Below are 18,698 nucleotides of genomic sequence, written 5' to 3'. Positions count from 1 at the left end.
AGACAGGCTGCACACGGTGATTGGCTGATCAGGCATGTGGTAGCTTTGGATCAGACTGAAGAACTCCTGACCGTTGACACAGGGAGAACTAGAGAATTGCTTGGGTTTTTTAATATATATATATATTCAAAAATATGTAAGTAAAGATAGATATAGGGCAGTAAACCCACATGATTTATTAATACTTCTTTTTAAACCAAATCAAACACAACCAGAAAATCTGAGTGATTTTATATCTCACACAAAACCAACAGAAGGATTTTGTCTTAAGTGGTTTAATGGTAACTCTGCCATTTTCATACTACATACAAAATTTATCCTATAAGGTTTTACTTACTTTGTTTAATTAAACAAAGTATTGTATTTGTCTGTATTAAAGTTGCATAGATAAAACTACATAAGACAGACCACAGCAGATGGTAGGTGATCAGTAAATCCACATCTTTCTCCTTGATGCCCAGGTATTTCAATCCAATTGCTGAAGAGAAACAATAAATGCTGCATCTAGCATTCATGACGAACTGGTGAATACATGAAAAGCCATTATAGACAACAGACAAGCGTACAGTGTTACAGAGAAAGAAGAAATAAAACCTCATGTAGTAGTACAAAATATCAAGATTAAATCCTGCCTGAAAAACAGTAGTTGACTAATTCATATGTATGAAGTCCTTAAATAACATCCAAATTGAAGTCTCTGTAGTCGTTGTTTATGTCTTAAATATATTCAAAAATCCTCCCTCCTTGTTTACAAAACGCTCTTTCTGTTTTTTCACAGCTTGAACATTCATCATCTTTTGCAGTGTCACAGACCATTTGGTAAACGTAACAACTGAACCTCCTGTTAGGCTTCTGTTCTATGTGTAATACAAGGTCTTTGTCAAAGTAAACTTCATGACTGTAAGTCTGAAATGAGAAAAAAAAAAAAATTCTGATTGCAGTCTCTATTTCCATGACTTGCTAATACCCATACCATTTTCCTCGAGGAACAAAAAGTATTTAACATTTGAGATCTCCATGAGCAGACAGGAATTTCATCCAGATGCACACAGACTGCTCTTCCAAATAAAGGGCAGTATTTTAAAACTTCAAGAGGTTTCCCACATGCTTATTTCAGGAATCTAAGTGCAATTCAGAGTGTCTGATTTAAAATCCTAAGTTGCCTATGCAGTCAATAATAAAAGAGGTGCCAAAGGTGCTGAATATTTCAGATCGTCCAAGTTGGATGTCCACCATACTTGGACTGTATGAATAGCCCATTCTGCCTCTCCAAATACACACACAGTGAGGTCCATGCTTAATTCTATGCATGAGTAGTTCAAGTTAAGCTAGTGAGACTACTAACAAGTTGCAAAGTTAAGCTGATGTGCTAGCCAGAGGGTGAGTATTTAAGTTGATAAATACTTCAGAAATACCTAAGGACAACCCCTCCCCCAGCCAAAAAAAAAAACCCAAAATGAATCAACCAACAACAACAACAACAAAAATCTTAATTTCAAATCTTGGAGATTTTCAGATAAATGAACTACTGTCTGACGGAATACTTAAAATTTTTGAGTTACGATTATTATTTTGTACAAATCTCATCCATAGCACTTGGCAACACTACTTATATATCTGCTTCAAATCTGAACAAAAACGGTAGGTAAAAGGGTACGGGGAAGTGTTTGCTTAAAGAAAAGACAGGAATTCTCCTCACCACATCCCAGGACTCCAGTAATGGAATACTCTTAAGTAGAATCCCATGTTCATTACAATGAAAGTCAAGGTGAGCATTTCCATCAGCTCCTATTTGAGTAACTGCCACAGTGGATAACAAATCCAATTCATCTTCATAGTCCACAATTTTGAATGTCTTAGGAAAAAAAAAAAATCTCAAGTTTACAAATCAAACATAAATCCACACTCCCCTCTACCTAAGTTGCATAGCTCTCTTTCTTTCAGGTGAAAGCAGAATTAGAAAAATTGTTCTTAAGTCTTCTGGTCTGACAAAGAAAATTTTGCTAGCCTGATACCAAATAGGCATCTTTCCCAACACAAGTTGTCCAGTCTATTTCAGCAAAATTCCTTAAGACAGGAGAGAAGAAAGTGATGTTCTGAATGATCCTAATTTGCAAGTAGATGTATATGTATCATACAGGAAGTAGAAAAAAGTACTCTGAAAATGGCAGAAGAAACATAACTCCATGCCCTCTCTTGAAGCAGACATGTTAGAGACAGTACAGCTTAAAACCATTACTGGTTTTGAGGGGATGGGTATATTAGGGTAATTCCATTCACATGAACACCTGTATGTTCTGTTCAGAGCTTGCTCTCACTCCACAGTCCATGACAGTGAAGAACTAAGACCAGAAGGTGGAGATTGTGAACTCCCTTAATTGCCTCTATCTCACTGTCATGAACCTGGTAACATACTCTTTAAATTCAAGCCAGTCTTCCTCTTCCATAATGGAAGAATATACTGGAAACACAAATAAAGTGTAACAGCAGGAAAAAAAATAGTGTGCAGATTCTAATTTTTATGATGTTAAAAAAAAAAAGCAGACAGAAATGAACAGCAGACCTTACGGGTTATATTGGTTATATGTCCTGTATTTTTACCACAGTAAAATCTATTTCCTCAGAAAAAAGAATAGAAATGACTGCCAGAAACTGATGAATTTTGACTGTTGTGCTTACGTCAATTATAGCTCCAGCTTTATATAGAGAGCTAAAAAATATTCTTCATAACCTCTTGAAGACTCAACACCAAGGCATGTGGTGTTTCCACCTCAAGAAGCAGTTACTTAAAAGAAAAGTGTTAAATACCTTAAATACCTGCAATCTAATCAAAGTAATTGGGAGAGAAAAAATGTAGTTTATTTATAGAGATGCTATATCAAAGACTAGAGGAACTTAAAGCAGAGGAAAAAAAGACATAAATTTCTTGCATTTCATAAAATGCCTTATAAGAAATGTTTAAATTTGTTTGAATGGAGAGAATAATAATGGTTTGCCACATTAACATCTCATTTCTCTGCCACTGAAGTTGCAGATTTATGATGGTATCACGGGACATAAGATCAGTTCTTAAAAGAAAGAGACTATCCAAAGCACAAATGTCAACCAAGGAGAAAAGGGGACAGACAGAGAGGGGAAATGAAGTAATTAGAAGAAAACAAAGACAGCCACAGAAGAGGAATGAAGAACTCAAAGATTAAGAGAGCTAATGGTTACAGCCACTGCACCTGAAACAAGAATGACTTCTGGCTAGCTAAACATCTTAAATAATCCATGAACTGCTCTTATTATATCAGTTACCTCTTGTTCTGGGTCATCATCCAGCAAGTTAAAACGCTTTTTCACCACTCGACCAGAAGCTGTCACAGTAACAGCGTTATTCACCTTTGGAGAGAAAGAAAAAAGTGGCTCTAGACTTCAGAGCATTTTACTTGTTTCCTATCTATTTGACAACGTATTTATTGTCTTTTGCTTTCTGGCCTTGTTTTAATCTCTCAGATCTTGTTTTACTCGTTAGCTATGCGTGGCCCTAGTGCTGCTATCTCTTCTTTATGAGGGCTCATGAACTCAGTGACTTTGGTTGAGGTATTACTAACGTTTACTCATATACAGAGGTTCTCAGTCCTGTAGGGTTGGCAAAGGTTCTCAGCTACCACAATTTTTAGAACAGAAGTGACTGAAGCCAAGATGCTGGAATGAGAATTAAGACAGCTAAGTCACCACCAATTTGTTTCTTAAACTTTTACTTCCAGAAGATGGGGAAAGTAGCATCTTAAACCACCACAGCTGCTTCCACTGGGCATCACTAACACCAGAAACATTCAAAACTGGGGTATCAGTGTCTTAATGGAATTCAAAAAGAAAAAGCACAGTGCAGACATGATTAGACTCATACTTCTGTGCTCTAATTGCAACAGAAGTTACCTAAACAAATCCTAACCAAAAAAAAAGTATGGCAAATCATTAGATGACAAAGCTTAACCTTTCTGAATTCAATGGAAGTTTTATTCTTGAGCCAGTGTAGACTTTTAATACACAAGCTTTTCTTCTGCAGAAGCTTCAAAATTAGTATCACTGATTTCCATGGACTTTACAGTACTCAAACTGTAAAAACTTGCTTTTATGTAAAATATAACTTTGTATGCTGAAGCAAAACAACAGTTCCAGGCACTGCCAGAAAATTTTCTTCACAAGTGTGCTCTTTAACCTTTTTGACATTTAGATTGTCTTCTGTGATTTTCTGTCACAAAAGACTTTGTGAAACAACCAAGACGATTTGACAGCTCATTTCTACCATGAGGTTCAGATCATCCCCTCACCATTTGGTTCTACCTTTCTGCACTCTTATGACCCACTGATGATTCAGTTCTGTTTTATTCCAGCTCCAGTTCAGCTCACCAAGCAAGCAGAAAAGTATCCACCTTTTCTGCTGGGTTATTATTCTATCATTTTAGTGCACTGATTTGGCTCATCAAGAGTTAGATGAATGCTAAACCTGTGACAAGGGAGTGACAGATGTGCATGGCCAGTAAAAGGAACAGACTTTTGGAAGCAATGTATTGTCTTTGTTGTCTTATGAAGACTTACCCCTAAGTTACGAGAGACTTGAAACATTTCTAGCATTTGTATGATCAACTTACCTGAGCACCAGAGATGCACATAATTATCACTTGGTGGCACATTCTTTGGAAGGAAGTCTGTCACCATCTTTTAAGTATATTTTTTATCAGTGATACATGGTTATGCTGCAGATCATAAAGAAAGCTATCCTGAAAGTTACTGTTTTCAAATTTTTTTTTCATACAGCTTACAGTCCAATGAAGACATGGAGTGTCTTTCAATAAACTTTGAATTAAGCCCATAAAACACAGTGATTACTCACATATGCAACCCCCCTGTGTATTGCTAAAAATCATATATCGTGATCTCGGGCACTAAACTCACAGAGTTTTCTCTGTTGGCCACAATCGTAAAATCTTCTGCAATCTCCATTTGATCTGTATTATTTTTAACTTCTTTAAGCTTCAAGACTCTAAAAAAAAAAAAAACAGGAATTACAAAATGAGTCCTGTATTCTAATCCACCTACTACAACACTACTATATTTTAAAATATCAGGTAACATCAGAAATAAGTGAATTGGAAATAAATTATTTTTGTAATTTATGTTTGTCAGTGAAATTTTAACACAGTGGTCCTTGAACATTTTTCATATCAAAATCTAGTGTTGCCTGCCAGTGCCCACAATCATCACAGAAACCTGCAGATGTTTCTACCAGAACTTCCAATTCTGACAAATTAATAAATTTTACAGTTTCTAGGGCTTGATGAGTGTTTTGGCCTGCAAACTGTCAAACTACTGAAGTTATGCAGTTATGCAGCTTTTCCTCTAATGAAAATAAGATCCGAGAAAAAAAGGCTCATACTTTATCAAATTTGGTCCCACGTGGATTATTCTACCTGACATATCTGGATGAAAATATATCCAATCAGGTTCCAATGAACAGCATTTCATTTCTTGTATGCCATTTTTTGCCTGAAGAAAGAAGGGAAAGCTTAGAAAACTAGTATGTTGAAAGTCTCACTAGTTAAAGAGGAAATACTGAGCTCCTCTCCACATACCTCTGAAGGTTTATAAGTATTGCTCCTAATCATGACCAGAAAGGATGGCAGTGGAACAATAATAGTAATAAAGCCCAACTCGGTTCCAATTTTTAAGGCATTCCATGCAACAATTTCAACTTTTTTAATATGTGGTAAGCAATGACCTTGTACCACCGCTACACATGGTCCTACCTCTCCTGAAACTAAGCAAAATGAAGATTTAGCCTACACTTTGCAAACACTGCAACAATTCCAGCAATTTGAGTGTCAAAGACATGAGATGTATCAAGGCATGAGAAAAGCATTAGCACAAATTTTGACTTGAGTTTCAAACCTCAGGTTCAGCCTCTTTTGTGCAAGTATTTGTGGAGTGTGTAAGCCTGGGATAGCTTGTGATTTCAGCTGCAAGCTGGTCAAACTCTTAGGATTTTGGCAGTGGCTTTTTGTTGTTAAATGCAACTGACCTTGATCATTCAAATTTTCAAATGTATGCACCCACATAACAAAAACTAGGTGAGAAAGGACTGTACAAGTCCCTTTGAATCAAAATTGATCTTCAGCTGTGGTTGTGAAAGACCTGTTTTGAAAATAAGAGAGAGAAGGGGGATCATTGATTTGATTGGGCTAGTAAGAGATGAGAACATTTACAGGTAAGAAATTTTTTAGTAAAGAACCCTGAACTAACAGGCCTAGAAGCTGCTTGTACTGCAGGTCAAACCCAGATACAAAATAAAAGCTGAGATGGAGAGCTCGTGCTAAAGAATATTTGATGAATAATACATAAACAAAAATAATTAGGAACACTGGATTAAATTGAGCAATAACATCTTTATAGGGAGAGAGAGAGGGATTAAACTGAACAATAATGTCTTTCTAGGGAGAGAGAGGGATTAAGCTGAGCAATAACATCTTTCTAGGGAGAGAGAGAGAAGGTACAAATCAGGGATAAACTACAAACATTAAGAAAACTTATTCTGCAATTTCCTAAACTTAGAATGTTTCTTTAGTCTTGCCATTTGGTAGGCTGACCAGTCAGAAGTGCATTAAGATGTTACCATGCAAGTAATCAGGTAATGAGATTCTGCTTGAGCCTTAACTTTTAAGCTGAGAATACAGTGCTGTGTAGCACTGACAATGCTACAATTATATTGGAATGAAGGAAATCTCAGAAGCAGTACTAATTCAGAAGAAAACATTTTACACATGACTCCACTCGATAGCAGATGTAGCACTGTGGGGTGATCCCTGTCAGAGCACCACACTGGGAAACAACGGTATTGTTAACTTGAGCACTACTCAGAAGAAGAGATGAAGACAAACGCAATACACGTTCATTTCAGAGAAGCTGCTATCTGAATATATTACCAAAGCATTGTCTTTCAGAGAACAAATATGGAAGACTCCTTTCTGTTTTTTCTTGTTAGGTGTGATGATATAATGCCAAGGGTAACCTCCAATTTGAAATGCATTCTCCAGAGAAGATGCTTCGAATAGCAAAGGTGGGGTATCTGCAAATATTCGGTAATGTTAGCACCATTAGTAGCAGAACAATCATAATTCCATTGATCCTTACAATTCTAAATGCCAATAAAGCTATTAATTCTTCAGAACTTTTGAAGACCGGTGGAAATATATTGGCTGTGATCTTTCTTCTAGCACCAGCTATGCTACCTCACCTAGCATCCAGGCTACAATTCCCTGCAGAAGGCTACTGCCTTCTCGGACCTTCTCAGAGCTGAACTGCTGAATTGCTATTCTGATACCTTTGACCTACTTCATTCCAAATGAGCTGGATAACCAAAGACATAGTAAACAAATTAATCCAGCTCATCTGAATGAGAGGGGACATACACACGAACAGATCAAAAAGCGTATCAAAAGGGTCACTATTCTCTTGGGAAAAATAGCGATAAATAGCTGGAAACAGGCTAACAGCAGCAATCTCAAATAACAGAATTAAATGCAGAAAGATGCCTGAATCTGAATATTCCTTCTCCTTTTGTGTAATACAACAAAATAGTGTGGACCACAATGAATTTAATCTGTAGGTGAGTTCATAAAAATCAATAAAAATCTAGGCATTTTTGTAATCAATGGCAAAAGGTAGCTAGTTTTCCCTTCAGTTCAGTTGGGATAAATTATATGGATGTAATACACCATTCTTACAAGTCTTCTGCATACTAAATGAGAGAAGCATCTTTGAACGAAATGGACTGCACAGAGCTTTACAAATTCTACCAACTAGCTAAATAAAAGCAATTTCTACAGCTGGTATAACTGAATGAATTTTAGACTGGGGATGAGCTCTTTCTAACAATACAGAGAAATGTTGGAAAAAAAATTTACAAAATGTGGAGAAAATCTGCAATTACAAGGGCATTTAAACAGGCAGAATATAAAAACCCAAGCTGAATTACTGTGAGAACAAGGTTCTTATCTGGATATTTTGTCCCAAAGGTTTCATCCAAATTTTGACTTGTTCTTGTCCTGCTTAGTCTAGATAATTATCCAGATCCTAGCCAAAGGTGCTAAGATGTCACATGACATCAGAAATTCTGTTTACATAGTGCTTCTCTCTCTTTCTTTCATTCATGTTTCCAAGAACTTAGCCATTTAGATTGAAAGGAATTAGTTCACTGCCCATGGAAATGAAGTCTTTCCTAAGCTGCAAAGTGGCTGTCTTCTAGTTGTCTTTTGGACTAACACATAGGAAGTGGGAGATTCTGTGCAAGATATAACAAAGTATAGGTTATAAAAACCGAGGCACCTGCTGAAAAATGTACAGAATGTTGAAGATGGGGGCATAAGCAGAGGACCTACTGATATTAAAATCTGCCAGAAAATTAAAACTGAGTCAAGGAAATTTGTTAACATTTTACCCTATTGACTTTTTCTTTTTAAATAAAGCATATATAGCAAGGCCCCTCAAAAATTCTGGTAGGTGGACTAAATGAGAGATTTAAATGCGTTTCAATAATGTATCAATCTTAAGCAGTACAGGCTGCTGATCAAATATGCCTTTCTTTTTATGTTCATTTGGCAAAGAGTTGCAAGATAACCACCTAAACCACTGTGATAGCGTGACTCTGCTGCCTCAACTCCCTCTTTCCTGCTACGTGTCACTTGCTCTTGTTGCTCAACACCTCCCATTCTCACTGTTTGCAAGTTCTTCCCCTAGCATTGCCAGTTTTCAATCTCCAGTTGAGCTTCTTTGTTTACTTCCTTAAAACTCTCCAGCCTCATCTAAAAATAACGCCATAAAGTTGTTCCTGGCAGCACTAACAAGTATTTGTTCTAAACAAAAAAATCTGAGCAAAATATCTTCCTCTCTGTTATGAAATTACTGTATCCTCTAATAATAAATCAAACTATAGTTTTAAGTTCTAGACCTTTCAGAAAGTGACATAATGAAGATTTATAGGTACCTTTTCCATTCCTTCCACTATGACCAAAATAAAATACCTTACCAGTCAATAGTTTTAAATTATGTGGTAGGTACATGGTAGCCTATAAGTTTTGATCACTACACACTTCCTCTCTGGTACGTAACACAACGCAAAAACAGCACCGTAATAACTGCTACCCCTTCAGGCAATTTCTGTAGGGAGGCTAGGACTAAATAAGCAGGAAAATTACACATAGTTAAATTATAGTAAAAAGAAGCTTAAACTCTGAAACTGTTAAAATGTTGCTCACTGAAGCGTTGCATCACATTGAACAGTCAGTCAGCCATCTCATTCTTAAAAGAAAACAGCTCAAAAACCACAGGAATGCAACTATCTGCAAAGAGCAGCCATGGCAAATGACCGTCATGAGTTCAAAACTTCCTAATCACAAATCCTTGAATATGATTCAAGATCAAAAATGTCTTCTCCAGTACATAGGTTTTAAATCTCAAAACTAAAAACTACAATGATCTATAAGACGTTAGAACAAATCTGCTATAGGCTTCCTGTTAAAGTTCTCACAGCATGTTTTCCACAGGGCCCCTAACATTAATTTGTGGTTTTGCAGACTGAGACAGACAGGAAAAATGAAGAGACACTTCCCTTTGCAGAACCTGAGACATCAATTATAGCAGCCTATCACTTTGCTTTGATAAAACACTGCATTATAACTGAAACCTGTCACTATATAAGTCTGTGTTTTTATCTTTGTGTATTTCCTCAGGTTTATGTAAATCTAGGTTGGTTTGACTGTTGTTATCTGATCCAGTTTGCGAACATGAAGATCAAAAGCATTTTTTATGTGGCCAATCACCTGTAAAACCATTTAATGCAGATGGATTCAGAATTAAATAAATAAAAGCATGCATTATTTGATATTGGTGAAACCTACTATTCTTTTTGGAATTGCCTCAACTGTGAACTTGTGAGAATGTATTTCTAAAGTAAGAAAAAAAAGTTTCAAAGTCTCATACTTTTGTCATTCATTAAGATTCTTAGCACCAAATTCTAATCTCAAATGCGCCAACAGAAATGCTTGTTTGGTTCCAGAGAAATTAAAGTCATTACATAAAGCAGAACATTCATAAGTTAATGATTTAAGGCATAAGAATTGCTTTTAATAGATAATTTGTTCTCTCCTCAGGAATTAATTTTATTGAAAATGGCACATTTCTGACAACTTCAGAATTATCAAAATGCAACTTGGACAAATTGTATTTTGTCTCCTTGAATTCCCTCTGCAAGTTAGATTAAATGTTCTCACATCTTTTGCTTACATACCGCATACTGTTTCTGGGTGTTACTAACAGCTGTTCTAGCCCTTCCTCTTTCCCAAGAGCAGTTGTGTCTCAGAAATAAGGAAGGTGTTTCCACTTCATGCATTGCTTACAAAGTTTTTCAAGTAGTTTAGTTACTATAGTTGTTTTCTAGCTAAGTCCCATGTAATTAATTCTTGTAATTAGAAGTAAAGCAAAGCACAATTTTACTGTAACGTAAACCCAGAAATACAGATACAGCACAATATGAATACAGTAATTTTAGTGTTTTTTCTTGGTGTAAAATAAGTCATAATTAATCCACAGAAGCTACCAGCCAAGACAATACAAAGATCATAAATACCTGTTATTTTAATGTTACATGGAAGACCAAATGGATACTTTCCTACAACTCCCACTTGACCATTCCAGTTGAATTCATGTCCCAAATCAAATGGCTGTTCCATGAACTAAAATAACACAGAACAATATAGCTTTATTGATGCTGTTTAGTTTTACTGCTCTGTTACTACTGCATTCTTTATCTTGTTAGATACTGCTTGAAGTCTTATTTTTGAATTAACATTTGATTTTTGATTGGAAGAATAGGAAGTCAAAAGTCTCACTGCAGTTCTGTTTCAGATCAAACAATTTTCCATACCTATCAGCTTCTAGCCTTAACGCTGATCTATAACTATAGACTAGATGTGTAAAGAAGAGCACACCCCGGTCTAGCATTTACATAGCTCCTCTCCATATGCGCTTAACTGTCTGTCTGACCCTGTGTCTCTGATGTTTTGCCACCTGCAGCTGGTGTGGGTAGAATTTTCTGATAGCATACCCATTTGCATCGTCCGACTGTAAACAGATTTAGGAAAGAACTCTATCCTTTGACACATTCCCCACGTACCCATGTCATTACATTTATGATTTCTTGCCCCAAAATAACATGGACTGTATTCAAAATTGTGTATTTTGTTACCTGTTCAGAGATGGCCTGGAAGTTATAGAGCCTGACCAGACCCATGCTATACATTACAATCAGGATTCCATTAGAAACAGCAACATCTGTGACACTATTACCAAATATCTGGAAATAAAAGGAGAAGAAAAATACTCTACTAGGGAAGAAATAATTGAGAGACAATGCAAAATACTGACATTATGTCCTTAATTTTGCAATCCCTATGATCAGTGTTTCAGTTCACGATGTTTTCTGTAACTCATCTGTTCTGCTGAGTTGCTATAATACTTTGTACTGCAGTAACACCCGAGGTTAGATTAGTCATATTCTCCAAGCAGATTAATTGTCTAATCAGTTCTCAGTATATCTTCATATTATGTTATATGAAGTTAGTATTAGTTAGTATAATACATGAATAGCTTATATTACCCAGCATCCCACAGGAATGTTAGCAAAGCTAAGAACTCAATCTAAAAGTACTGATTTCAGATCTTCTGTTCTTTCTTCATCACCAGGGTAAAATACTTGTCTAGTCATGGTTCTCTGACTGTGTACAGCTGTACTAAAACTACATTATCCAGCTGTCACTGAATACAGGATCCTCTCTGAAGCCAAATTAGACACCTACATGAGAAGCTGATTTACTCCTTTTAACAATTATGCAGTATTCATTTGTGCCACCGCTTAACGCATCTCCGCTGAGAAAAACCCAACAAACTAATTTTTAGTATTTAATGAATAACAACATGTGAAGTTTGTAATTTTTTTTTAATAGAGATGCTTGGAAATGTAGCTTTCATTTCTTTAATCAGAATCACTATGTGAAAAAGCAATAAAAACAGGGTTAACAGGCTTAAAAACAATTAAAAAGAAAGAAACCCAAAAGCTGTAATACTGCTAAATCTTAACACTATCAATGATCTTGTGACCAGTCTGGTCCTGAAAGATACATTCATTCCTGAGCCCTTGCCTTTTACTTAGTCTTATGGCTCTTTCTCAATACATTTGTTAGCTTAGGTCCCAATGTCTCCTGGGCCCAAACTCTAATAGTCTTCCAACCCTAAACTCTCCTTCCTATCCTTGAGACCTTAGCTAGTCTGAACTCAGAATTTATTGTGGTGTACCATCTCCGTAAAGCTGCATTAGGTGCATTCTGCAGTCTTGAACAGTAACCCTAATCTTAACTCTAATCTAAGAGTTACCATTCCACTGATCTGTATCAGGTTTGGCACTGCATTCACCAGTTGCATCCTCTACTGGGTATATTCTCAAATCCCAGATTCTGCCCTGACAATATTCCTAGCTGTAACAATTACAGTGGTGTGTACCCAGTACAGGCCCAACTGAAGAAGTACTCTTTTAGATATTTTCCCTATTATAACCATGATGAATCTGGCATGCCACTCTTAGCCACATTAAAAATACCTTTGATGCTGGTAACAACTGGGTTTTTTTTCCAGTCCTAAATACTACACAGTGCTCCTAAAGTTCCATGGGCCTAAATGAAAAATGTTTAGCCCCACTTCTTCACTTGCCCGCCCAATCTCAATTACAGCCTCAACCCACACCAGCACCAGCTAAAACCCACTAATAGCTCTGGACCCCGAATGAGACTGTAGCTCACACAGCTTTGAAGACAGAGTTTGCATGCTTGTACCGTTCCATTTATAAGTTGTATCCAGAGCTCTCTTGACTTAAAATAGACATGTTTTTTCACCAGAACAGTAAAACTTGCCATCTGTCTTGAAATTTCCTAATATATACACTCTTACTTACAGGTCACAAACCAACCTCAAAAAGGTTGTTTACTTTTGGCTGATAAAGCAAGACACATATTTACATTTTGCCATCCAATATCAATGATAATACAAGTTTGAAACATTTATAACTGCATACAGAATTCATAGACTGTTACTAGGGGTGGGTCAGAAGCACATCTATCTTTCTTTAAAGAGCTGAAAAGAAGTCTACAAGCACTTCAGGATTCCCCGATTCTTATGATTGCTCTAAGTAAAGGCTGAAGTCCTTCTACATGTCAAAGAGTAACACAATGGCAGAATGCATTTGTATTTTCTCTTCTGGTCTTTTGAATTAAGAATCTTCCCCATGATGCTCCTATCAGACATATGAAGAACATTGCTGCTAATTAATGTTTCAGGGCACTATGCTTTTATAAGCTGTAAATATGACTTCTGAAATTCTGGGACAATTGCCTAAACCATGCCTCTCATACAACTACAGTACAGATCACGATTAACAGAGGAATTAACTTACCTTTTTGTTTATTTCTAGCATCCCAATGAATGAAAGAGGCAAAACTTGGAATACAGCAAGATAGAACAATACAGACTGTTGGATACCTGCCTGGGAAGGAATAACAGTACTGAGTATGGTTATTATACTTGAAGCATTTATTAATGGTAGGACGTTTTTATCTTCTACGATAATAACAAAGCGTAATGTCTCCATCTCTGTCCTTGTAAATTTTTTTTGATTGATTTTGCAGAAATTTAAGAATGACAGATTTTTTAAAAAAACTTGCCTGTCGTGCTGCTGCAGGGAGCTTATTCTGAGCTGATTTTACAACCATTACCTCTTGAGGAGTATCCCAGCTCAGATACCTATTTGTGACAAGAAAGGCTTATCTTAATACTTTAAAAATAATTTAATAATAATTTAATAATAAATACATTATTCCACATAAAATATAATCTACTGTAACTAGGCAGATCCCTGTGTCCAGGCAAACTGTTCAGTATTTGATTCAGGAGAGGTGCCCAAGATGTTTGCTGTCTGCAATAACGCAAAAGCCATGGAACTAGGAATGGCTTATTCCATATGGCATTATGAGAAAAATTCTGGAAGTATGAATATTCACTACCTTAACTTTTCTCCTTCCCTTCACAAATCACTGTTTTCTTATCCTTCAGCCTAAGGGAAATAATTTCTTCTGAGAACTGAAAAAAAGATGCAGTTTAACAGAAGTAGTAAGTGCTCTGCTTCTAAAGAGCAAAATGGCTATCCTATAGAGAAGAATACTTGCAATTTAAAAATGTCTTAAATTTTAAACATATTTTTCTTACGTTTTATGAAGTTTGTTTTACAGCTTTTAAAAGTCCTCTCCTGGTATGTTGTTATTGCAATATTAAAGGCTGTAAAATTGTCAGGGAAAAGCCAACAGTAGTCTAGTTTTTGTGGCTTTTGTGGAACTTCATACCAAATTTGAGACCATAATATTTAAGCTGCTGAAATTCTTCTATAGGAAACTACATGCAGGAACAGTACTCCAGGTAATACGCTAGACTAACAAACCTGAAGTCAGCCATAGGATAGTACTAAAATAAACATGATATCCTTTCTCTAGTATAGTACTAATGATTGTTAATTATATAAAGCCTAGTCAATGTTTAATACCTGAATTTGCAACAGGAACCAGCAAGGTATATTTTTTCCAGTACTTCTCCACTATCAGCAGAGAGACGTAGAAGCCAGTTCTGCACTGTCAAGACTATTAAGGAAGATTTATAGTCTGATGGACTTGGTAGCATTTCCCCCTACATAACAAAAAATTATCAGAAAAAAGTTTGTACCAGGAGGACACATAACATTTTGACACAGTAACAAAACCACAGAAGTTAATACACGTTCCTCAAAAACTAAAGGTGGAAAGCTAATCACGTCAGGATCTCTAAGCTCATGTCTGTGCTAACTAGTCAGCTGACTGTCACATAAATAATCTGTTGTCACACTTTTTGTAAGGTAGTTATCTTTTCTAGAGACGACATCTTTTAGAACTTTGCCTTGCAAAGATCAGTAAGTATAACTGCTTATTGATCTAGCTGGCACCAGTCTTGAAGAGACAATTGTTTTGCAAAAGTACTGCACAATAAGACATTCAGTGGTAACTCAAAGGTAACTGCTAAGAATGGCATTCACACTGCTTTATTTTTAGGCACCTCGAGGACAGGGCTAATATTCCTAAGGTCTGTGGACAGCGGATGAGAGAAAAAGTCCTCAAGGAGTAGGGAAATCATATACTCCATTAGCTAGAAACAGCAGAATAGCTTTTGGGCAGAGATGCTTTAAGGGGTCTTCAGTTTATCTGCTTTTTTTTTTTTTAACGTGAACAGATCTGGTAAAAACTAAAACTCCCACCTACTGCCCTTGCTAATTAAAAAATAAAGAAAAAATTGAACAGAATTTATGTTGTAAAGAATTAAGAGTTAGTTGCATAAGCATAAAGACACTCTTTTAAAAATCTTCCACAAAAGCTCACAAACGAGCATTTGAATGCGCTATTGAGAAATTCAGAGAAGTATACCTCTAAGCATTGAGTCAGAATAAATAAGCACATTGCAAACATTAAATGACATAACTCCATAAAAACACTGAGAAAATAGTTCACAGGGAAAGAACACTCTATTCTAAATGTGTTTCACTGAAAGATATTAATTTGGTTTTTGCACGACAATGCTCTATTAAAAAGTAATCTTACCAGTGGGCACTCCAATAATAAAGCATCTTCTATTTTTTCTGACTTAGAACACTTTGGCTTTTGATAAAGTATTCTTGGCTCTTGTGCAATGCTGGAGGAAAATGATTGCTAATAATTAGTCTACTTTATAAACTACTTGCTATCAACAAGTCATTTCATACAGTTTTATAAATCCTGCCTTCTCTTTAGGCAGGTCAAAAATCTAAACATCTTATTTTTAGTTTGTAAATATAAGCTGAAATTGCTCTCAAAATAAGGCCTAATTAACAATAGTTAGTATAACGTAATATTTAAAAGGTAACCTTCTCCATATTTTGTGGTTAGGTGTTGTGGTTTTTTTCTGTTTTGTTTTCAAATAACAAACTTAATAGTAACATTCTTACTTTAGTGATGTACATTAAAAAGAAAGCATATTCTAGAAACTAATAATCATCCTGGAACCTTTCCCTCAAGCTCTTCCAGTGTTGCCTTTCATAATATAAAGACGTGGCATCACGTACAGATATTTTAAAAAGAACTCTACTACTAGAATAAAAACTTCACAGTGTGCACAATTTTCCCCTCAGGGAGAGAATAAGACAATGATAAACCTGAAAGATGCTAAACAGGTTAGTTAACCCAGTACTGGAAAGCATTCAGACGATGTAGGAATAAAACACAGCTAAGTACATTTAGATCTCTGCTGTGATAGATTAATTTAATTAACTCTCAGTGCTTTACACTGACAGAGTAATTTGTCTTTTATGTATCATATGACACACTCTCAAAACTGTTCTGACTACAACTTACTCAGCAATGCAGTTCTCCAAGTCCCTGCTATCTCCCTCACAAGAGGGATGGGCAAGGACAAGGGCTAGTGTAGGCAGGACTTCCTGACCTGTGCTGCCTCCTAAGCTGTGCCTCTGCAGCCGGTCATGGAACAGGCGAGTACATCAGATCAGAGAACTGATCTGCAAAATACAGTAACAAAAACCAGCAAGTACTCTGCACACTGTACTTTTACATGAACAATAACTTACTTCTTTAATGCAGAATTTATAGACATAGTACCAAGCTCATTACATAGGCTGATTTTGTGACACATTCTTTAGCACACTGCTAGTTACCAGATCACAAAGAACTACCATTCATTTGTTTTTTGAGTGCAAAATTATAAAATGCTGGTAGCCTTCCACTCTTTTTAAAGTGGTCTGAAAGCTGAAGTTATACAGCACCAGTAAGATCAGTCTTTCCTTCACCAAAGCAGGTGTCACATGAAGATACAAAGGTATCTGAGTGTAATTTAAGAAAGACTTATGCCCCTGGTTATTTTTTCTTTATAAGTAAATTCTACTCACTTCACAGGGGCTACTTGGATAAGTAAAGTTAGTGACATGTCTAAAACAGAATCACAGTGTTAACAATGTAAGGCAGGGTAATTTTTAATTGTAAATCTATTACCTGCTAATACAGCACTGGTAATTGTCTAAGTAAATTCTTCCTCTTTCATACGCAATAGGAGATGCAGAATGAGTTGTCCAAACGTTCTTGAATTTAGTACTTTCCTGAAACAGACAGTGGTTGTAACAGTGATGGCTTTTGTAACAAACCTTGCTTCTGGAAAATACTGTATTTGGCTCCTGCAGCTTAATAACTTTAATTGAACCTTTGCTGTTGAATACATAAAGAAAAATATTTTTTTTAAACCAAATTAAAAGACTTCTTTAGGGAAATTTTGTCTTTTTTAAAAAAATCAAATTAAAAGATCTTTTTATTAGCTATTATGGACAGCATGGGTAATGAATATTTTGTAATTAACTTGCCTGCATTAAAATTAAAACTGGCAACTAAACTTTAACGGCAACTTTTAAAATCAAGAACAAAACTCCCCAGGGTGTAAATACACACATAACTCTTTTATATGTAATTCATTGAATGTACTGAACATCTGACTCCATTCTGCTGTTGGTGTTTAGTGTGAAAGGTAGAAAATGTGTTTACAGTTATTTGCAAAAAGTGCCTGAAATATTAGTGGGATAAACTGTTCACATAAAGTTTCTTTCATGTATTAGAGACAACGGGAGCTCTATACCATTAACAAAGGTTCAAGTCTTACAAAAAAAAAAAAAAGTATTTGTTCAAGTTGGTTTTATCTCAATAAACCTTGCATGCCCATTGATCCAGTTGCATAAGTGGACACTTTAGCTGACTTCCAATAAATGTATTTTCAAAATAACACAATTGCCAATTCACTTCTACATATTCACTTTCAATGCATGTCTAAAATACATGGGAACAGTAATCGCTCCGATAAAAAAAATCACCTTCACTTTAGTCCGTAACTGGTTTGATTCCCGTTTTTTCTGTAACATAAATTTCCCTGACACATTAGGGGTATGTTTACCTGAAGACCTCTCCTGATTATTTTATTTTGTTACGAGAACTTCATTCAAATTTAACATTGATGCTTCCTTTAACACTGAAATTGACATTGTTATTAAATATTAAGCCATCTTAGGGGAAGAAATAAGCGATACAAATATCTCATAAAAGGCTATTTCTAACGTGATTATTAGATTTACAAGTGCTTCTGCAGTTTTTCCACAGCATAGTCCTCTCTACATTTCTAGGTCTGAGCCTCATTAAATAAATTTAACCATCTGTAACGCTCTTCAGCAAAACTGCAGCTTTTTTCTCCCCAAACTGGCTCGTCAGCGTGACCAGGGACTTCTCAAACACCTGGGTTGAGGACTGACCCTCAGACCACCCCGGCTGAAAGCCAGCACAGGCAGGGGCTCAGCCAGCGCCGGAAAGCATCGCTATTACCTGACATATTATCTTTCTGAGGAGTCCCAGGTTTTTTCTGTGGGCGACACCAGCATCTCCGGCATAAAAGCCGTGGGCCCTCCGGGTGAGGAGGCGGCAGACGTTGTGAGCCTCGGGCGCTCGGGAGGC

At 36.2% G+C, this 18,698-nt stretch overlaps 1 protein-coding gene across 1 annotated transcript; it reads right to left on the bottom strand.

Annotated features, from left to right (window-relative positions):
* Window positions 1-273: 273 nt before the first annotated feature.
* Window positions 274-18,695, bottom strand: DCAF17 (DDB1 and CUL4 associated factor 17; the record flags this gene model as incomplete). Its single annotated transcript, XM_009640725.2, has 14 exons — window positions 274-906; window positions 1,700-1,855; window positions 3,301-3,384; window positions 4,945-5,032; window positions 5,426-5,535; window positions 6,969-7,111; window positions 10,670-10,775; window positions 11,288-11,395; window positions 13,544-13,633; window positions 13,812-13,890; window positions 14,684-14,823; window positions 15,765-15,855; window positions 17,205-17,308; window positions 18,570-18,695. Coding segments are annotated over 14 exons (1,614 nt in total), but the record flags the coding sequence as incomplete, so codon positions are not given.
* Window positions 18,696-18,698: the final 3 nt, after the last annotated feature.

The sequence above is a fragment of the Egretta garzetta genome, unplaced genomic scaffold (genome assembly GCF_000687185.1).
Source record: "Egretta garzetta isolate BGI_Z169 unplaced genomic scaffold, ASM68718v1 scaffold16, whole genome shotgun sequence".
Taxonomy (NCBI): domain Eukaryota; kingdom Metazoa; phylum Chordata; class Aves; order Pelecaniformes; family Ardeidae; genus Egretta; species Egretta garzetta.
This window is presented reverse-complemented; position numbering and strand designations above follow the sequence as displayed.